Raw genomic sequence first — 24,662 nt, forward strand, 5'->3', positions numbered from 1 at the left:
TCGCATCTCAATATCTTTGAACTTTCTGTCCAAACTCTTGTTCATTTTCAGGACCTTTTCCATCGTTTTCAAATGCATTCCACCTGTTGTTTCCTTCTGGTCATCCAACTTACTACACCTCTATAGTGTGATAGTACCTTGATCATGAAGATAAAAGGGACTGGTCATTTTACTGAAAACTTATGTCAGCACAATTTTTTATGATTGAAATTTAACAACTTATTAAAATGTGAACATGTTTCAGTTTCACTACTCTATATTTAATGAAACAGAGAAGTAAAAATGTGAAGGCAAGAGATTTGAACTCTGGACCTCTGAACTCCAAATGGATGCTCTATAGGATCAGGTCATCAGCGATTGGTACATTAATGTAGCTCAGTCCACTTCTGCTACATATTGCTCTCCTAGTCAAGTCTCCCCCTCCCCCACCTCCTTCGACGACACCCATAAACAAGATTCTATACCACATCCCATAGATATATTTAGTTGGTTGCCAAATGTAACAAGAAAAGGAAAAGCTAGATTAATACAATGTATGATCGACTCCAGACAGACGTTCTAATCAGTATTGAGCTATAGTAGCCTACAGTTGTACACAAAAATCTTGTAGCAAATATCATATATGTCTATAGTTTTTTTCTTATTAATTCCTTTCTGTGTATCTTTGGTAGTCCACATGGTTGGGGACCGAGCTGAATATTGTAATATCAAAGGCCAAATAGGGCTTGTGCAAGTCTACTTAGTTTTTATTAGCATATAGGCCTAGCTAACCGCCACTGCCAGTGTTTTTTTTTACTTAATTCAAGTTGTCTTTGGTATTTTGTAGATATGAGGAATTGATTGCATAATAAATGTCCAAGTAGAATTAAAGTCTTAACTTTATTTATAAACAACGTGATGCCCAATGCTAAATTTCTCGGGTGAGGGTGGGGGGAGCGAGGTTCTTCACCAACGGCAACGGCACTAGTACTGGTCACAGGTCATCAACCAACAATAAAACTGACTTTGATGATATAATTTATTATATATTATCATCAAAGTCAATTCTTCATATAAAAATCACTTCTCAAGTCAATTCCGTATTACTGCAGAGTTTTGATTTTTCACCGATGGATACCGTTGTAAACAGTCTATGGTAAATCCATCTACCAAGTTCAAAGTTTCTCCGAGTCAGTTTGTCGTGTTGAGTCTTTCAATGTGCGTATTCTGTGAGCTATATATATGTAACACATTTCATCTCGTTACTTAGTATCTAAATTTTTGGAAACTCTTATTTGCAGTTAATTAGTCTACGATGCACATTGAAGACCACAGCTGAGTCCGTTTTACCTGGACGTAACGGGAGACGAACACACGATAACAAAATCAAAGATGGCGCGTTCTAGGAAAATATGCTATCTACGCATGCGCAGAGGAACAGCATCTGCAACATTTCTATTTCATACAGAAACACATTGCATAGGCCTAGACCGTTTCAGTGTGTTTATCAAGATTCAATACATGTATAAACAAATTCTTAAGAATTCATATAGCCTAGTTTACATTAAACAATCTTTTATTTGTACAGCACATAATATAGACATTAATTTGAAAAGACATTTTAAAATATTAAATGACCTAATTTTAATATTAAAGAGTGTTGTTGTTTTCCCTTATAAAAAAACAAATATTAAAAATTTAATTAATGTTTTTTTTTTATGTTAAATGATCCGATGGGGACTCAGTTTTCGCTTTTGCTCATCATGTATCGAATTATACCCGGCGTTTTTTTCACTTAAGTAGTATTGGTATTTTATCCTAACGGCCGCCCATATCTGCATTCTATCTTACCTTTTACCACGCTTGGTTAGATCAGAATGTTGTTACTGCAAATATTTGCAAACAGACGCATTTTACGTAAGCTTAATTCTATACATGATAAACTCAGTCACATCTGATTCTGGAATTAATTATTCCAGATATATTTCTTTAAACACAACTGCTTAACTATCCAGTATTAAATATATATAGAATGTTATAACATTTGTGGAGGGGTTGTAACGTTTATAATTGATAGCTGTCATTTTGTTTTTTTCTCAAATTTTGTGCAGTTAAGCACTACAAAGTCGGCATCAGATCCGCGCTATCACAAGGAGGCAAGCAAACCAACATACCGTGTCTCCGGCACACATACACACTTGTACATTCACACGTCCTTAAATGACCTTAGCTGTTGATCAGACGCTAAACCATATAAAACCAAAAGCAAATCCCTCGGGGTAATATGGTATGACTTGATAAGCTTTTGGAGATCGATTTTATATATATCCATGATGCATGAAACGTCACATTGATTAACTAGAGACTCTGATGATATTTTGCATCGGCAAGAGTAGATATCGAATGATTGCTCGCAATCAAAATCATTATACCTATAAATTGAAATAGTTGATACATAATTAACATTAAGAAGACCATATATCTGGCTTGGCTCAGGAGAGAGACATCTCCGAAATCCAGTGGTTACCTTTCCAAATAGTATCACATCTACCCACCGGATTTTTCTCGTGACAGGTTAGAGTGTCTCTACCAATATCCCGAAAAGACAGATAACCGATGACCTAGCTAACCCGTTACATGGTAATCGTAAAATGCGGTTAACTCGGTTCGGTATCGCTATCATGGTAAAGATAAACAAGGTTTAGCCAGAAAATAAAAAACTGCTTGGAACTATTGAGATATTTGTTTTCTCACGTGTTTCTGAGTTTTACTTTTGTGTTAGTTATGTTTTGCTTCGAATAACAGCATATCTCTACAGTACCATAAAGACACGAATATTCGTTAATTAATTGACGATATAGTACTTTAGTGACAGGCAATTGATGCAGTTATTGTTTAAATTAATATCATTGATTTACTATTTCGTGAAAATGATGAAAGTATTATTAGAAAGTAAGAAACACAATTAGTTCTACAATAAACTATTTAAGTTATTATTATACTATAAATTACAATTCCTAGTATCCTAAAAACGTAGGTATTTGTTTTATTGTAAGAAACAAGTAATAATCTAATTCGCACGTTACAATAGATTATGAAAAAAGTTCTGCAATATAATTTTTAAAAATGAAAACTATTACTAACACGTCGACTTTGCGTAGAATCTAATTCTGGGTTATCAATTATGAAAACTTTGCAAACGGCGCAATATTTTTATTAAGTGCACTGGAGTTGCTTCCCTTGTTTGCATTCTATGCTGTAAACTAGATGTTTATATATGAGGGTTTTTTTTACACAAAATATTTCTTCTGGTAAAATAACATCTTCTAGACATGGTTTTGACTTTACACATTTATTATCCATATTCGTAGAAAGACAACCCGGTTTTTGTACGAATATGTGCAAGACTGGAAATATGCTTGAAATCGGAAAAAAACTCCGGATTATATTTGTATCATTACTATCAGATCTTAAACATTTGTCTGTACTCTATACGTTACCAGTTGGTGGGATTTTTATTCTTATTCCTGATGATTCATTATTATACATGATTCTTTATATATGTATGCGCCATGTTGTATTTAAACTTGATAAGCAGAACAAATATCGTTTGCAGTAGATATTACACATCAGCACAAATCACAAACTGAACACATAAATAGGTCGACGGTACCAAACATTTGGGATTTGCAACCGTAATGAGTCCATCTCCTACCCGTTTCCTCTTCCTTTCAAACATGGTTTCTTTCTGCACGGTTGCACGCTAATGCTGACGACAGTCGTAGAAATAGCGTCTTCTTTTTGCTTCGCTACCTCCATTATAGTAAGGATGTCTCCTCCCTCCCGACTGCCCGATCTTTTTCTCCATGATCGAAATTCCGACCATTTCTTTGACTGTCATCGAAGTACCGTCTCCAAATGTTCGCACTTCCTAGCTGCCACCGTCGTACAATGTATCCCCGTCTGTAGCCGCCCCGAGTTGTTCTCCGTTACAGCATAGCATTATTATTACATCTTGAAACACATGCAGATAAAAAAAAAATAAAAAAAAGGAAATTAAAAGGTTTAAATCTTTGTACGAAGAAACAGAGAGAAATCAAGGAGACATTAAATCAAATGGGAACGTACCATGACCTGATGTTGTCCAGTAAATTCTGGAAAATATTTAGGTCACCAACAATCCAAGTTACAGTGTTTTCCATCATGGTATATCTTGAAATTTCATATCATTGAATAATATCGGGCATTTGTTTGAATGTCCAAATATATGTTCATTGAATCGTAAAGCAAATGTGACAAGTATTCTCCTTAAGAGGGGAAACTGATATGTTACTGCCGAGAAACGGAAAATGGAAACAACTTTCTACTGGTAATAACAGGCACTCATTCTATTATTAAAATGTATTCTTAAAAGCTATCTGCTGGTAGAATTGTTTCAAATGAGTTTGCTTATTTCGTTTTCCGAGGGTGACCTATTGTGATTGCTTTTCGCCCGTCGTTTTCTTTTGCCCGTTGTTGGCAAATTTAGCATTAGGTCGTGAAATTAATCAAACGAACTCCAACGACATTTGGTTTTCTTTCTTTACTTCGTGACGACATGAAGACAAATGGACAAATAAAACCTACAAGGCAATAAAATCAACTTTCAGACAACTCGCATACGGCACACATTGGAATAGAAAAGGAACGGAACGCCAGCGATATGTTTTAAATGCAGAATCTATACCCAAGAAGGACATTATACTGAAAATGTTTCGGAGAAAAGCGACGCCTATACTTAAGAATGAAATTTGATTATTCGGTTCCGAGAATTCAGTAAGCACCTTGACAAAAAGCATTGAGATAATTTGTCAGCACGGATTGATTTTGAAATTTAAGACACTTATATTTTACACTTATCACACTGTCTTTCTTCTTTATAAGAAGCATTCATACAGAACATAACACCATTTTCATATAAGCCATTTGGTAAAACGTTCATTAATTTTACATTCTTTGACGCAGTATAACAATTTACAAAAATACATAATACTACTTAATATCGCAACATAAAGAAATCCTCATAAGCCGTGTGTTTATCTGCATGTGAAGCAATACTGTTTGTTTTCAACATTTTAATTAAAAACATTGGCTTAATTAAACAATCTAATTATTATGGCATAAAAGTAACACATGCTTTTCCGACATAACGTTTTTCCGGTCACGTTAACCTGTTAAGGTGCGGTATTATCCGTAACAATAATGCACTTGTCCCACACTTTGATTGTGATGAACCCATCGATTACGTCCCTTCCCTTACACCTTACTTATTATTGTAGTGTAATTGTCGTCTTGGCTCATTGACTGTACACCTGTTGAAGTAGAAACGTAGGAAAGACGCGGATAAGCATCACGTTTTCTCTATTCTGTGTCACTCTGCAGGAAAACAAAGTAGCCGGGCTCTCGTTTGTCACAAGGTGGTGGATGTCAAACGTTTGATGGATAGCGACCTGGCTTCAACAAATCGAAATATAAAGTCGGTAATACGACTGTTACGATCACTTTAAGGGAACAAACTAATTTTTCGGGATATATCACGAACAAACTGGCTCCTTGGACACACAAAATACATTTAATACAGGTAAGAACACATTTTCCTCTAACGTTTTGTATTTATGATTTAAAAAAAAAAACATTGGAAAATACCAACTTATAAAATCATTTATCAATTGTTTATGCGTATTTAAAGATATGCATTATCAAATCTGATACTGAAGTATCCTACAGCACATCAATTAATTGATATATACATATATGATTTAAACAATATAAAAATAACGTTTAAAAGTTTAAAAAAAAATGTTTACAGGATCAAACACATTGTCCAGTCCCTCTATGTTAATGTAGAAACATCGTGATAATTAAAGGTGAGGAAAAGGTATTAATTCCTTGCACACACACACTTACATCAATAATGTACCTGTCGCTCACGTGAATGTGCTGGATAATCATCTTTGTCATCCGTCTAACATACTAATTAGATTAAGACCTTATGTTCACATAGATGTACCTGCAGCTCACACTCCCCGGTCGGTAGCATTTATATATGTTCATGATGAAAGGTCTGGTGCAGTGTCAACATTGATAATGTTTGTTTTTACCATGTACGGTTTCTCCCGAAACCAATGCCATTCTTCTTGCATTGTTTTTTTTAATGTATCCATTATCTTCATACACAATAGATAATAGATAACATAAAGTACAGTATTAAATAACATAAAGTACAGTATTAGATAACATAAAGTACAATATTAGATAACATAAAAAATAGTATTAGATAACATAAAGTACGGTATTAGATAACATAAAGTACAGTATTAGATAACATAAAGTACAGTATTAGATAACATAAAGTACAATATTAGATAACATAAAGTACAATATTAGATAGCATAAAGTACAATATTAGATAGCATAAAGTACAGTATCAGATAACATAAAGTACAGTATTAGATAACATAAAGTACAGTATTATATAACATAAAGTACAGTATTAGATAACATAAAGTACAGTATTAGATAACATAAAGTACAGTATTAGATAACATAAAAAATAGTATTAGATAACATAAAGTACGGTATTAGATAACATAAAGTACAGTATTAGATAATATTAGATAACATAAAGTACAGTATAAGATAACATAAAATAAAGTATTAGATAACATAAAGTACAGTATTAGATAACATAAAGTACAGTATTAGATTACATAAAATACAGTATTAGAAAACATAAAGTACAGTATTAGATAACATAAAGTACGGTATTAGATAACATCAAGTACAGTATTAGATAAATTAAAGTACAGTATTAGATAACATTAAGTACAGTATAAGATAACATTAGATAACATAAAGAACAGTATTAGATAAAACAAAGTACAGTATTAGATAACATTGGATAACATAAAGTACGGTTTTAGATAACATAAAGTACAATATTAGATAACATAAAGTACGGTATTAGATAACATTAAGTATAGTATTAGATAACATAAAGTACGGTATAAGATAACATAACGTACGGTATTAAATAACATAAAGTACGGTATTAGATAACATAAAGTACAGTATTAGATAACATTAGATAACATAAAGTACAGTATTAGATAAATTAAAGTACAGTATTAGATAACATAAAGTACAGTATTAGATAACATTAGATAACATAAAGTACGGTTTTAGATAACATAAAGTACAATATTAGATAACATAAAGTACAGTATAAGATAACATAAAGTACAGAATTAGATAACATAAAGTACAGTATTAGATAACATAAAATACAGTATTAGATAACATAAAGTACAGTATTAGATAATATTATATAACATAAAGTACGGTATTAGATAACATAAAATACAGTGTTAGATAACATAAAGTATAGTATTAGATAACATAAAGTACGGTATTAGATAACATAAAGTAAGTATTAGATAACATAAAGTACGGTATTACATAACATAAAGTACAGTATTAGATAACATAAAGTACAGCATTAGATAACATAAAGTACAGTATTAGATAGCATAAAGTACGGTATTAGATAACATAAAGTAAGTATTAGATAACATAAAGTACGGTATTAGATAACATAAAGTACAGTATTAGATAACATAAAAAACAGTATCAAATAACATAAAGTACAGTATTAGATAACATAAAGTACGGTATTAGATAACATTAGATAACATAAAGTACGGTTTTAGATAACATAAAGTACAGTATTAGATAACATAAAGTACAGTATTAGATAACATAAAAAATAGTATTAGATTACAGAAAGTACAGTATTAGATAACATAAAGTATAGTATTAGATAACATAAAGTACGGTATTAGATAACATCAAATACAGTGTTAGATAACATAAAGTATAGTATTAGATAACATAAAGTACAGTATTAGATAACATAAATACAGTATTAGATAACATAAAGTACGGTATTAGATAACATTAGATAACATAAAGTACGGTTTTAGATAACATAAAGTACAGTATTAGATAACATAAAGTACGGTATTAGATAACATAAAGTACAACATTAGATAACATAAAGTACGGTATTAGATAACATAAAGTACAACATTAGATAACATAAAGTACCGTATTAGATAACATAAAATACAGTATTAGATAACATAAAGTACGGTATTAGATAACATAAAGTACAACATTAGATATAAAGTACAGTATTATATAACATAAAGTACAGTATTAGATAACATAAAGTACAGTATAAGATAACATTAGATAACATAAAGAACAGTATTAGATAAAATGAAGTACAGTATTAGATAACATTAGATAACATAAAGTACGGTTTTAGATAACATAAAGTACAATATTAGATAACATAAAGTACGGTATTAGTATTAGATAACATAAAGTACAGTATTAGATAGCATAAAGTACGGTATTAGATAACATTAGATAACATATAGTACAGTATTAGATAACATAAAGTACGGTATCAGCTAACATAAAGTACGGTATTAGATAACATTAGATAACATAAAGTACGGTTTTAGATATAAGATAACATTAGATAACATAAAGAACAGTATTAGATAAAATGAAGTACAGTATTAGATAACATTAGATAACATAAGGTACATTATTAGATAACATAAAGTACGGTATACGATAACATAAAGTACAGTATTAGATAACATAAAGTACGGTATTAGATAACATAAAGTACGATATTAGATAACATAAAGTAGAGTATTAGATAAATTAAAGTAGAGTATTAGATAACATAAAGTACAGTATTAGATAACATAAAGTACAGTATTAGATAGCATAAAGTACGGTATTAGATAACATTAGATAACATAAAGTACAGTATTAGATAACATAAAGTACAGTATTAGATAACATTAGATAACATAAAGTACAGTATTAGATAACATAAAGTACGGTAATAGATAACATTAGATAACATAAAATACAGTATTAGATAGCATTAGATAACATAAAGTACAGTATTAGATAACATAAAGTACATTATTAGATAACATAAAGTACAGTATAAGATAACATCAAGTACAGTAATAGATAACATAAAGTACGGTATCAGCTAACATAAAGTACGGTAATAGATAACATAAAGTACAGTATTAGATAACATAAAATACAGTATTAGATAACATAAAGTACGGTATCAGCTAACATAAAGTACGTTAATAGATAACATAAAGTACAGTATTAGATTACATAAAATACAGTATTAGAAAACATAAAGTACAGTATTAGATAACATTAGATTACATAAAGAACAGTATTAGATAACATAAAGTACGGTATTAGATAACATTAGATAACATAAAGTACAGTATTAGATAATATTAGATAACATAAAGTACGGTATTAGATAACATAATGTACGGTATTAGATAACATTAGATAACATAAAGTACGATTTTAGATAACATTAAGAACAATATTAGATAACATAAAGTACGGTATTAGATGACATAAAGTACAGTATTAGATAAATTAAAGTACAGTATTAGATAACATAAAGTACAGTATTAGATAACATTAGATAACAAAAAGTACAGTATAAGATAACATAAAGTACAGTATTAGCTAACACAAAGTACAGTATTAGATAACATAAAGTACGGTATTAGATAACATAAAGTACAGTATTAGATAACATAAAGTAGATTATTAGATAACATAAAGTACGGTATTAGATAACATAAAGTACGGTATTAGATAACATAAAGTACAGTATTAGATAACATAAATTACAGTATTAGATAACATAAAGTACAGTATTAGATAACATAAAGTACAGTATTAGATAACATAAAGTACAGTATTACATAACATTACGTACAGTATTAGATAACATAAAGTACGGTATTACATAACATAAAGTACGGTATTAGATAACATAAAGTACAGTATTAGATAACATAAAGTACGGTATTAGATAACATTAAGCACAGTATTAGATAACATAAAGTACGGTTTTTAGATAACATTATATAACATAAAGTACGGTATAAGATTACATAAAGTACAGTATTAGATAACATAAAGTACAGTATTAGATAACATAAAGTACAGTATTAGATAACATAAAGTATGGTATTAGATAACATAAAGTACAATATCAGATAACATAAAGTACAATATTAGTTAACATAAAGTACAGTATTAGATAACATAAAGTACGGTATTACATAACATAAAGTACAGTATTACATAACATAAAGTACAGTATTAGATAACATAAAGCACAGTATTAGATAACATTAGATAACAAAGTACGGTATTAGATAACATAAAGCACAGTATGAGATAACATAAAGTACGGTTTTTAGATAGCATGGTATTGGTAAGGAACATTGACTGGGTAACATAAAGTACGGTATTAGATAACATAAAGTACAATAATAACATAAAGTACGATTTTTAGATAACATGGTATTGGTAAGGAACATTGACTGGGTATAGCCACACTTTAATACAAATATTATGGTGTGGTATGAACAATAAGATGAATCAAAAGGTGACTGAATGCTTATCTGAATGTAAGTATGCCAGTTGAAGAGAAAATAAACTCATAAAAATGGCCTGTTAGCAGTTCATTTAAAATGAATAAAGTGTCTCTTATAATACCTTTATGCTTTGCATTTCATCCTTGTGAACATAAGCCGATCACATCACATTTTGAATTCAATGAATAAACAGCCTTTAAGGAAATGGGTTTGCGATATTTAGTAATACAATCATCATGTCAAAAACGTTATGTTTCCTTCATTGCTAGTGACATTGATTCATATATAAATCATTAATGTTTCATAAAAAGGAAACACCAGAAATGTATGTACTGCAAACCAGCAGTAACGATAACGGGAAGGGTAGGTGTAAAACAATATCAGAGCGGCACGTAAGAATGATAAATGAAATAATATTATGTTTACGAGGAAATACACCCTATGGTAGTTTGTGTTCATGTGTCATCAACTGTCCGTACATATTTATAAAACTTAACCTCTTCGAGAACAGATTTAGGCTATCGGTTAGGGATTGCTCTTTACGGTACTATGAAAACCTTTTTTAAACGTGTATATTTAGTATCACTTATTTATCACTTATGGCCTTTGATCTGTACCATGCGTGAAAGATGTTAATATGAAATAGAGCATGTGAAGAAAAAAAATGTAAAATGTAAAAAGGCAGTTTGAGTCATTAAGAAATCAAATTATATGTATACATGTACTACAATTATCAGTACTCTATTGCTGGGCCTCCTATATAGATGACCCACAGACTAGTTCCTCCATATGTCATTGTGAATGGATTTTTTATCATCCATTAATTGATTGTTGATGTCGAGGCCTGGTCAGTGTGTAATATATATCAAATATAGGTTGATGTGTGTGTGGCTATGATGTGACAGGTGTCCGGACACTGCCCGTCAAGCCTGGTCGATACTCATACAATATAACAACTTGTCGACGATAGTTAGATAATAGTTATTAATCTCGATGCTATAATAATATTCTTAACATGTTAACAATATAATTGTAGGTCACTTAACTGACAATATTATTGTATGAAGCCATTTCACTACTCGTTAATAACACAATGATATGGTCAGTTAAATGACCTATAATGATTCTGTAGAGATTTTAGTTTACATTAAACTCTTCACTTTGCCTATACTAGTATTACTGAATATGAACTTTCAACATGAGTGTTATTTTTTCTGTTAAATAATGTAATAAAAATATATCACAGTGTCGACACATCAGGGAAAGATAGGATATGACAGGAACTTAGGATTCATAAAAACCAAAACAACTCGTCTATTAGCGATCAATAAAAAAAGTCCGGAAAATGATAGTGTTTAGGAAGTGTTTTTTAGATCATGCATATATTAATTACAATTATACCACTCTTACTCTACTTCCCTGTAACAATGTATTCTCACTAACCGTCTCCAACTCAATATAACTACTCGCTACTCTCCTAATATTTACCACTGTACTCTCACTAACCGTTCTATACCTTATATAAACCATCTACTCTCCTAACTTCTTCCTCTGTACTTATTAACTTTTTCTGCTTTATGTAAATCCTCTAACGTCTTCCACTGTTATTATTAACTGTCTCTACTTTACATAAATCCTCTAACGTCTTCCACTGTACTTATTAACTGTCTCTACTTTACATAAATCCTCTAACGTCTTCCACTGTACTTATTCACTGTCTCTACTTTATATAAATCCTCTAACGTCTTCCACTGTACTTATTAACTGTCTCTAATTTATATAAATCCTCTAACGTCTTCCACTGTTATTATTAAATGTCTCTACTTTATATAAATCCTCTAACTTCTTCCACTGTACTTATTCTCTGTCTCTACTTTATATAAACCCTCTAACGTCTTCCACTCTACTTATTAATTGTCTATACTTTATATAAATCCTCTAACTTCTTCCGCTGTACTCATTAACTGTTTCTACTTTATATAAATCCTCTTACGTCTTCTACTGCACTCTCAGCAATCGTTCCCAGCCTTGAATACACCACCTGCTCTCACTCTCCAGATCTCTTTTACTCTACTCACTAACCACCTACTCTCCTAACATTTTCCGTGGTACTTTAACTCTACTTTCCTAATATCTATTACAATATTTTCACTAACCGACTACTACCTGATATCTAACGTCTTCCACTGTACTTATTAACTGTCTCTACTTTATATAAATCCTCTTACGTTCTCCACTGTACTTATTAACTGTCTCTACTTTATATAAATCCTCTAACGTCTTCTACTGCACTCTCACCAATCGTTCCCAGCCTTGAATACACCACCTACTCTCACTCTCCAGATCTCTTTTGCTCTACTCACTAACCACCTACTCTCCTAACATTTTCCGTGGTACTTTAACTCTACTTTCCTAATATCTATTACAATATTTTCACTAACCGACTACTACCTGATATGAACCATCTACTATTCTAACCTCTACCACTCCACTGTCACTAACCGTTTTCTACCTTACATAAACAATCTACTCTCCAAACCTTTTCCGCTGTACTTTTACTAACCGTTCTCTACCTTTTATAAACTAACTTTACTCTCCTAACATCTATTACAGTATTCTCACTAACCGTTCTCTACCTTATATAAACTAACTTTAATCTCCTAACATCTATTACAGTATTCTCACTAACCGTTCTCTACCTTATACAAACCACATTTTACTCTGCTTACCTCTCCCACTGTACTGTCACTTACAGTTCCCCTCTATATATATTCTCTCATTAAACGGTCTCTTTCCTTTATAACCCATACCTTACTTAATACTCTCCTTATATCTACTACTGTACTTAAATAAATTACTATCTACACATATATTATTCTCCTAAACGGCGCTACTGTATCAAAACGGAGTTGGTGTGTTTAATTACAATAGTTTTGTAAGAAGAGTAAGTAGAGATGCTTTTTTTGTCTCTTTCGTTGGAACTGTTTTTTTCTTTATCCATTACATGTTTTATTTATCTCTCTTTTCTAATTTGCCGTTTTCTTCCTGTCGGTACCAAACAAATACGTACACTGCAGTTGTTACTGTATGTATTTTTAAAAATGGACTGATATATTGACATACATTGCCTTTTTGTGTAAAGTTTGATTAAAATATTTTCATGTTCTTAACAAAGTTGCAATAAGCTATAATTATCTTATATACTTAAGGCATATGCTTTCGTTAATGTTAATGATTCAATAAAGTTTGATTAACTCTAAAAAAAAAACCCGACATATTATGTTATCTAACGAAAATCAATTAAAGGATGCTGGAATAATAGGAAAAATGAAAATTCAAACAGAATGCTTGTTATCACATATGACTATTTTGTAAAAGCAAACAATTTTATTACAGGAAATGTAGACATAAACCTGTTTGTATGGACAGACATCACCACTTAGTTAATGGACTTTTAATGTCAATATCTCTAACGGGATTTGATCACACAACAGGCTACAAACAGAATGAAATAATCTTCAATATAAACAGGTGTCTCCCTTTAGCTTTATGGTGCAGTAAGATGTTTTTGTGAAATTGTTTTGGCGTTCTGGATCGACAAACTAAAAATTTAAATATGTGCCTCCTTAATTACTTCTACGATGAAAACAAATCAAATATATTAGCATTTTTCTTCATTTTGATGCTCGATTATTGTGTCTTTGTTGACATGGGCGATACCGACTTGAACTACAAGCTTGTACAATGTATAGTTGTTGTACAGGTACAGTTAAATATCCATTGAATGCTTAACGAAAAATTTACAAAAGATATTCCCTTTCGGTGTTTCAATTATCTTTCCAATTTCATGCGTTGAATCAATACAAGATACATAAAGACACGATAATAATCTGAGAAATAACTGCTCCGGACAAATCTAAAAGAAACTTTTTCTGTTTTTGATATATCCGAAAGCTGACAATGCTCCGTCGAGCTATATCCTTTGCGGAAGCTCGATATGCGTTTACATGCTGTTGTACATTGTGACGTCATAGCACTGCTACTAATGTCTCCAACAAAAACGTGTTCACTTTATTTACATGCGTACTTTAAGAGATATCAGGAAACAGAATATTATTCTCATTAGTTTTATTCATAAGATTTTTTTTTTTAAATCATTAGTTAGAAGAGGAATTGTGTCATATATCATAACGGATGTCATGTAGTTCATACATTTGATTAAACAATACTAATAATGTTTAGACGGTTAACCAACACAGTCATTAATACCATTTATTCACCATCACTCCACATGTTATACGCTGACGGCTGTAACCATCATTTGGAGCTCTATATATTGGCTTTGTTGTAATGAATCTGTCGATCTCTTTCCTTTAGTTTTAATGTATTGTACTTTACTGCTTCTTCTCATAAAGATTTGATTGATGTTGATTTTAGATATGAAGTGATAATAAGCGTCTCAAAACGTCTTTATCCTTAGGACGCTGTGACGATCCGTTTTTTCCTAAACAATAAATCATTTATGAAACACACATTTGTTTCGTTGATAACGTATCAAGTTCATGATTACAAAGTTGTTGTTGCACTTTATCTTTTACATATTTTTCATAAAAAAATGGACAGATATAATACAAGTAAATTCACGTGAAACATTTCCTTATTAATTAAATTGCGATGATAGGTGATAAGTGATTCTGGTTTAATTGTATGATGGCGAGTCTTGTTGGTACTAAGCTACAAGGAACCTCTACAACATGGAACATACGCTTGAGTATTTATGGACCTCCTGACCACATTAAATAAAAATAACATTTGACAGCGCTCGTAAAGATTGTCAGCCTTAACAAACGTAATGATGAATAATTCTTGTCTAACATAGATAGACAAGTGTCCAAACAATGGCTGAAGTAATGATTAGTATGTGGCGTCATGCTTCACTGATCTGTCAGGTTGTCAACCTTCGTCACCCCATCAGACACCCTCTGGCCTAAATATCACATATAAGGTCAGAGTTATACAGACAAAAATCATCTGTTTTGTAAGAAAGATAAAGTTTTTAAAACATTGATCAATTAACGGAAAATGTGAAAACAAATATTATTTTTCTACCTATTTTTAACATTTTTACCTTATGAAGTTATTGTATGGTCATCGTTAAATTAACCTGTAACGACCGCCAACATCAGATAATGACATCTGGTAATTGCTCTTTAAGTGCAAACTCTTAATAAAGTCTCTATACTGTATTAATATCGCTTTAACGTAGAAACAATCGAGGCCAGTACACACATCAAAGTGTTAACATTGTTCCTTAATGTGAATTATATCAACATCAAAACAAACAAATGTGTGTTTGTTTTAGCAAGGGTACATACTAGTCTTTGATCTGTATATTTACATTAACTTATTTACCAGAGAATATGTTATAAAAGACATATGTATATATAGATCATTAATTGCTCTTTGTTTCCATTCCATAGGGGGAAGGGGGATAAACTTTTTATAAATTCATATCACATGGCTTAAATGATAGGAAGAATAGCATATGAGGTTGATAAAAATACTGGAATTGTGATAGAAAAGTCGGTTGTCGGGCGTAAATTCTCCCATTTCCGATATATGTTTGACTAGTATTTGATCCTATCGAACAAAGGGGTATGTGGTTTTCCTGAATGTGTTGACCGATATGATTAATTTGTTTTGAATCTGTACTGATTTTTTTCATCGAGCATGTCTAAACTACTCTATAGTGTAACGTTATTGTGGACTGTATGCTGTTGTAACCACCGAATACCTAGTTGATGACAAGCACGATCCTTTTCTTTCTAGACACTCGTAGACAATGTTTTATGTCTTTGTATAGGATTATGTTTAATTTTATCGTAATTAGTTTCTTTTACTTTGTGATTCAATAATTTTTTCCACATGCTCTTAGTGATTGTATACCAAGGAACAGTGACCATATCCGGACTGATTACATTGGTACGATTCCTTGACTATACCGGAGTGCAACCATATAATATAGAAAAAGTATTTGTCAATCATCTCTCTACATGCGTAAACATACATCACACACAGTAATTAACCTTTTATGTAATACCAACGTAACTGTTAATTGATTAATTTCGGTATTCCTATCACGGTAAAGTCATTTTACTTCCTTGACTGAGTGGAATATCTAACAAATCGCTTCGTTTTTCTATTGTTGTCTGGTTCGGCTCACACTAACGTGTGGTATACACAAATTGTACACAAAACACCTGATTCGTTTCTGACCTTGGCATGGGGTTTTCCTGATTCGTGTGTACGTAGCTACGAGTATCAGCCAATCTAATGAGTTTTATTTACAAGCCACTATTGACATTTAAGAGAGACCTGCTTCCTGGTCAATTAGGATCTTGACGCAGATTCACGTTTTTATGGGGATATTTTGATAGTGGTAAAGAGTCCATGATAGAATGTACAGTGTACTGTTACATAATTTTGATAGTATATTCTGTAACTTATAAAAAGGCATACAAGACTGGATAATGATACATAATAAAGCAATACTGGTATTTAACACATACTTGTTCGTGATATTGGTTGCTTAACATGTTACTATGAGCTGTGTTTGACCCATATCCTGGACCAACCCATATTTACACAACACTCGCCATATCTGCCCGGCTCACGATATATTCATTTCGGTTCAACACTTTTCAGAAAAATCATCCCTCAAACTGAATTTTCATCTGTATTTACTATTGTGTCACTTGTGTTTTATTAAAGGAAGAATATGACTATAGTAAGGCTCACTCGATTTCTATCAGCCATCGGGCCTCTGGCCCCTGACCCCCAGGGCAGACATGGCGAGCCTCGGTCTGATACCTAGTAGGATATGGAAATGTTCATATAAATGGCCCTTTGATAACCTTTTAATAATAAAGCATACAATACTGGATACTTTTATACAGTTAAGCATACAAGACTGGATACTTTTATACAGTTAAGCATACAAGACTGGATACTTTTATACTGTAAAGCATATAAGACTAGATAATGTCATATGCTAACGCATACAAAACTGGATAATTTCAAAGAGTAAAGCATACAAGACTGGATAATAGTCCGTAATGGTATAAAAATAAAGTTTTTCAATACCACAATAAAATCGTATATGTCATACATACTGCCCGTGATTTGTGGTATTTTGTGGTATTCTCTAATATTTCCTTCTTTTTACCTGATGGGTTTTTAGATATCTTTAGATATATGTCTATGCGCAACCAACAGGCATTCGTTTCTTCGGGTTTTTTTTTTTTTTTTTTTTTTTTTTTTTTTTTTTNTAATGTCATTTACATTGTAGATTAAACAACAATGATGAAATCCCTTTATACACTGCTGCCTATCACGATATTACTCTTTCTACAAAAAGCACATGGTATGTACAATTGCCTATGCAAATAGTGTTTATACTTATTATGTATTAATGTTGAAGTTCAAGGAATAAAACAATATGTACACCTGCCTATTTTTATTAAAAAAAAAACTAAAATTTTAGTTTATATAAAATAAATATGTATTTGTTACACATGATTTGCAACTTTATTGAAAAATAGAAATGCATTATCACATTTCATCATTTTACTTCAAACCAATTATCCATCATATATATACATATACTGTGGCGTAAACTAACTGTTGTATTGCTTTTACGACAGGCCAGGGGGAGTTTTTCGGAAACATCAGACCCGTAAGTAGATTTAATGGCTTTTTTGGACAGAGATTTCGTGCAGCATCAAATATCCCACAAAATGGACAACAGCAACAACAACCCACAACTCAACCACAACAACAACAACAACAACAACAACAACAACAGCAACAACAACAACCACAGTCTACAAATAATGCAGCAACATCAACGACCGGGGCTTCGACAGCGTCTAACAATCCCCAGTTACCATCAAATACCCAGGCTATCCCCAGACAAGTTGGGACAGTAACGGTCCCCATCATAGGTCCCTTTCCATCCGACAGTGTGCAGCAGACACCAACAGAAATGTTTGGCATGGGACAGCAAGGTCCTTTCAATCGCATGGGACAACCCATGTTACCTTCCCAGGATATGTCCCCTTTCGGAGCGCCTGGTGGCTTCAATCCAATGCTCGCAAGACGACAACAGCAGATGCAGCAGATGCAACAGATGCAGCAGATGCAGATGCAGCAGATGCAGCAACAAAGACAGCAGCAGCAGCAACAATCCATGTTGCCGTTCGACCAACAACAACGCATGTCCTCATTTCCATCTCAGTTTGGGTCGTCCCCTCAAAGAGGTATAAACAATCTGTTACTGAGGGAAGGCGAGCAGATGCTCATTCTACCAAATAGCATGGCTCAAACACTGATGTCAATGCGGAACGGAAACAGACGGGAATTGCGCAGGCTCGCTTTACTTGGTATTCCACGCTCGCTCCTTAGCACGTTCGCAGCACAACCAGAGGTGTTCGCTAACTTACGTAGACAAAATGACACTAACAATGCTGGTGGGGCTAGGACTTCCGTTGTACGACGAAGTAAGTCTGGCTTGGGCTTTGCTTTATTAACCAAATTAATGCAGAATGTCAAGCTGTTATCGGTTGAACAGTATCTGTCAGTTTTTTAAGTGCGATGTCTTGAATATATACCTCGAAATGAGGTTTAATGTTGAAGTCTTGAGGTATATTGTCTGCAAAATTTGAAACAGACTTAAGCATTTAAAAACGGACTTCTATTTTCAATTTAAAATGTTAAATATGTATCGTATGCTCTTAGATATCGCTAGACCGTTAGGAATGAGGATGATTTAGCATATTCCCAGCCCTCTTTCTCTCACACCTAGACAGACTTGACAGTTAAATAACAAAAATGGTAGCCCCAAAAAATCAAACCCGTGGAATGATATGAGAGCCTAGCATATTCATGGAATGATATGAGAGCCTAGCATATTCCTTGCACAATACATCAAATGTCGCGCAGTTCTTCCTTACACTATAGTCTAATAAAAACACAATATCAATTAAAAATTATCGTGTTCTAGGTATACTCAGGATAACATTAACCTAATTTTATTTCGGTAGTGAAACACAAAGGCTTATGTAATGTTGTAGTTACATCAACTTAAATGAGTAGGTGTATGTAAGAAGAAAGTTTTATGTAGATGTTGTAATTATCATTCATCACAAGCAGGTGTAATACCCAGTTTGGACAGTTTACTCATTGACTTTTAATGTATTGCTAAATTTATACACATGTAATCATGAAGACAGACAAACTTACCCACTCTGTCATTAACGGTAGTTAGTTAAGGGGGCGTTAGTCCCAAACCACACGTCAGTATACCACGTCACCTCCGATATCTCTAATTCATTACTACGGATCGCTAATCATGGCGACTTTATGTTTAGTCATCGTATTCTTAATCACAAGGGAACATAAATAATTATCTAAACCATTTATTGATTTTAAAAAACCACAGTAAAATAAATAAAATAACAATAAATTTTAAAGATCTGAAAAAACCTTAGTGATGGACTGGTTAAGTAAATTCAAGAAAATATCCTGAGTTTTTAGGTAACAGAAATTACTTTCTACTTAATTTCACCATAGATATACACTTTTTTAAGCCACACTGAGCTGTTGTTTCAGACAACGAGGATTATGATTCTGATTATATTTAGTAAGATGAGAACGCTTAATTAATATTTTTGTTGATGTTTGAATAAACAGGGTGTTCATTTTGCATACAAATTTTGAAAATTGACGCTCTACCTTTAACACCTCATTTAAGATTATTTTTACATTGTAAAAACATTTTTGAATACAAATTATCAAAAGTAAATTGAGGACATCCCAATCAATTAATTTCTGCTGTTTTGTATAATTCTGATATACCCCTTTCAAACTATTACAAAACTATTGTTGAACACACTGTTTCCTTAATGCTTCGCTTTTTTGTTATGCTTATATAACAGCATATTTCAACGAAAATTTAACTGCATGTACGCTTCTATACATCGTTATTCACGTATTTATTGCACACATATACATATTAATCTTTTTACGTTTATAGTTCAGTTTTGATATCGGAAACATTGTACAATCGAAAAGATATAGAGAAGTTGTCCTCCTTATTATTTAGAATGACTCACAACCTGAATGTGATATGAAGCTGATTGTGGCGGTTGTGTTGGACGACAAGACTTTTAAGGTGTAAGCCTTATAATTTATACAATTCGCTGTTGTTATCAGTGATTATATAGCAGGCACGCGTGCAAGTGTTTTTGTATAAAGAAAATCTACATTATCATGTTTGTGTAAGAATCTGACATATCGGTTGCTTTTATTGCTTTCATCGCAGTATTCAAAATCAGATAGGAGCACAAATGAAACAATGTTATTAAGGAATCTTCGATAAATGGAACTGCTGATGTATAAGGCGATGCGGATAAGGTTTCGGGATATATAGCTCGTATACACAGTGCATGCTCGTATAAACATAATTAATAAATACGACTAATAATAGGAGAGTAAATATACATGTATATATACATGTTAAAGCCTTTTTTGCCTTAGAAGCTGATAGTTGGATACAGTATTGCTATTCTGATTTGTATGGAATGTTTAAATGGCTGTGGGCTGTGTCATAAAACTAGAATATCATTTATTATTCCAATCAACTTAAATAACTTTAATGTACTTTTTGTATCTTAACCACGTTTATTGAACTCAGGAAATCAGCAGGTCACAATTCCCGAGCAAACACAAAATATCAACTTTCCTCGGACACTTCCTCCAGAGGTTAGGAGGGAGATGCAGAGGGCTGGAATTGGGAGAATGACAGGTGTGTCTCCGAGATTTGGTGGTAAGTAATTTCAGAAAATGAAAGCTGTATATATGTTATATCAAGGAATTGGTAGTCAATAATTAAGATAGAACAATAATTATATTGGTTTATTGAGTGTCAGGACATGGTGTTTAGAAAAATACTAAGGCATTCCTTCAACAAAATCGAATATTTACTTACTGAACGTTAATTTGGGAAGTAAATATCTAACTTTTGTTGTTTTCTTGCTATCATGAACTTTTACTCATTTGTAGTTTCCATAATTATATAAAGCAAACCGTTAAGTTGTACTTACGTCGAACGCAAGCGATAATGCAGGGGTAAACACACCCGACACATCAGTTGAAGTCATGCTTTCAATTCTAAACACTTTTTTCCTCATCCGGGTGTAATTGTTTTATTGAAATGATAATGAAAGCACCGACTATCCAATCTGATGTCGAAATGAGTGTTTTTTGTTCAAATATCCTTGTTGACCAAAGGAAAACATTATAGTTTTCAAAGTTATAAAGCACTTAGTGATATATTGATCGGAATCGCTGCCGTTGATCGTTGACTCGGGCTTCATATGATCATAAGGTCTTTTAGTTGATGTTGGCATTATGATTCACATTTGTGAAAACAGAATAAAGAAAAGAAGAAGGTTGACTGATAAACTGCCTAGTGAAAAGGCTTGTCTTAGTATCTACAGATACGCTTCAATTCACTTCCGATAAAGTTAAAGTTTAATATGACCGAATTGATACAGCAACGTAATGTGTTAAGTGCCCTAATACCTTAGCATAATAATCGGGAACGAATATCGGTATTCTTGAATTATCTATTTATAGAACCGTGTGCTTTTCATGAAACAAGTTACATGCGAATTTCTCATATACATTATTAGGAAATGCCAACTGCCTTTAAAGCAGAAATTTGCAAATTGGTGTATGCGCAAGAGTATTCATTGCATGCATTTACATATTCGTAATAAGTTCAGGAGTAACAATTTCACTTACAACGTAATATTTTTTCTTATCTGGTCTTATATTATTTCCCCATCAAACAACATTTAATGTTTACCATTCAATATATATTTAGTTCCTATTTCAGTATATTATGATACTTGGTTTTAGTCCCCATACATATATAGCCAAAAGTCCTAATCAGATAGTGTATGTATTGCAAAAAATTGATTACATCACATTTATTTTTTTAAATTATATCATTTAAACAAAACGTTTTTTTCTTGATTAAAATACAATATCAATTCTATAGATGTTGTTATATAATCTGACATACTTTCTTTCTGTTAGAAATCAAACCCCTACCCGAGATTACAGAGGTTATTGAAGGTATGAATGGTGATATTTCGGCTTTTGGGCACCCTTCATACGACTACTTACAATGACTCACATTAAGTCATGCTGTCATTTTAAGCTTTTATTTTGTAATTGGTGAGAGTCTTTTATCTGATATATAAACCAAACTTGGTGTGTGTTTTAATTGAGCAGTGGATTGGGTCCATCTTCTCCTATCATTCATTATTTACATTCACATGATAATGATGAAAGCTATTAATATCCCAATAATAAGTGCATTTTCTTTTTCTTTTTATGTTTACATTTGAAGAAGTGATACATGCTTTTGAGATAAGGTCAATATGAATATGTGTCTTGCCAAACAAAAGTAGCTTTATATACCATACTGATGATGCAACCTTGCAATAGCAGCTTAAAAAGTGCATACTCGAAGAACTGGTGATGGACAGGGATATCCACAATTACAAATCAAGTAATATGTATATTATATATGAAAAGGTTATATGCACGAGACTGAATTACGGTTATTAATTGGCCGAATCGGTGGCAGATACGTCTCTCACTTTTTGAGAAAATCCACATGTTACGAATATTGTCAACAATCACTGAAACTAACGTTGAATGCCCAATATAACTTCCCGTTGCTTCATCCATCATGACTGTGGATGGCATGGCTAATTGTTTCATGTACCTCTTCTGACTGTTTGTCATATCAATTTATCAATGTGCGACCCTTTAAAGGTCATATCTTCTTAAGATTCAAGCGGCAAAGGACGATAGCTTTAATGTCGTTATTAAAACAAAACAAAAACACAAAAGACAATGGGCTACGTAATGCACAGCTACATGTACGAAACATGGAATGGAAATCTTTTCTTGACATTTTATAAAGTTATGTTTCTTCTAATGAAATGATACGAGGAACATTAAACAAACTAGATTCAGGTTTGGTAAGGGAACATTTGACGCATTTGTTTACATTTTCGCATGTTTTCATTTAGTTCAAAATTTATTGCAAAGAACCGTTAATTGAAAAAATATCTATAGTGTTAACAACGTATATCATAATGTGATTTGTATTCGCGTACCTTTTTTTTTGCTATTTGACTTTATTACAAAATATGTTTATACAATTATATGATACGGTCTTATGTTATAATAATAACATTGCATTTCTTTGACATAATCACATATTTTCTACAAAATATTGGTGCATATTCAAAGATAAATGCTATTTAACAGTACTGTTCTCTCGAAATATGAATGCATCGTGTATTATATTGCTCCCATAACAGTGTAAGTTTCATTACTATCTGCCCATTTAAAAGTAAGATGATTTCAAATTGTTAGAAAAGACATTTATTCACCTACATATTGTTGGGAGAGGGGGTGTTTTTAAGAAAATATCTACTTCTACAATCGTTTATGACTTATATCCATAACGTCTCGTGAGCCAAACCCTGCTGACGCTCATGAGTTATCAATTTTATGATTCAGATATTATTTCAATCAAAGTTGCGATATTTATGCTTGCATTTTTGTAGATACAGACATTTTCGCATTTACGTATTGTTTTCTTTTTACGCTAAACTGGACATGACCTTCAGCAATGAAACAATACCTTATGATTTATTATACAGTTACTTAATAACATGAAACATTTGTGATTTCTGAAGCTAAAACGTTTAGTCTTTTGATATTTTTATTTTAAAAAGAATTTTACCGGTATATCGTTACCTATTTAGTTGAGTTCAATCCTACTATTTGGACATATACTTATTCGCTTTTGTGATACTCACAGCTTTACTATTTCTGTTGTATTTATAGCTAACCGGCCTGGACAGACAACCAATGCCGGAACACAACCAGGTAAAAAGAAAATTTCCCTTCATCATTATAGTTACGTACACTGGTATCGTTTTACTTAAAAAATCATATTTGATTTTAACATATTTTTTT

At 32.1% G+C, this 24,662-nt stretch overlaps 1 protein-coding gene across 1 annotated transcript in view; it reads left to right on the forward strand.

Moving 5' to 3' along the window:
* Window positions 1-5,338: 5,338 nt before the first annotated feature.
* The window catches only part of LOC110447540 (collagen alpha-5(IV) chain-like), a 43,140-nt gene continuing 23,816 nt past the window's right edge, over window positions 5,339-24,662 (forward strand). Inside the window, exons 1-6 of the mRNA XM_021493311.1 lie at window positions 5,339-5,599; window positions 17,884-17,958; window positions 18,239-18,853; window positions 21,289-21,420; window positions 22,698-22,736; window positions 24,531-24,572. Of these exons, the coding sequence (XP_021348986.1) occupies window positions 17,895-17,958; window positions 18,239-18,853; window positions 21,289-21,420; window positions 22,698-22,736; window positions 24,531-24,572 (892 nt within the window). The 5' untranslated portion in view covers window positions 5,339-5,599; window positions 17,884-17,894. The remainder of the gene's footprint in view (window positions 5,600-17,883; window positions 17,959-18,238; window positions 18,854-21,288; window positions 21,421-22,697; window positions 22,737-24,530; window positions 24,573-24,662) is intronic.

The sequence above is a fragment of the Mizuhopecten yessoensis genome, unplaced genomic scaffold (assembly GCF_002113885.1).
Source record: "Mizuhopecten yessoensis strain PY_sf001 unplaced genomic scaffold, ASM211388v2 scaffold3459, whole genome shotgun sequence".
Lineage (NCBI taxonomy): Eukaryota > Metazoa > Mollusca > Bivalvia > Pectinida > Pectinidae > Mizuhopecten > Mizuhopecten yessoensis.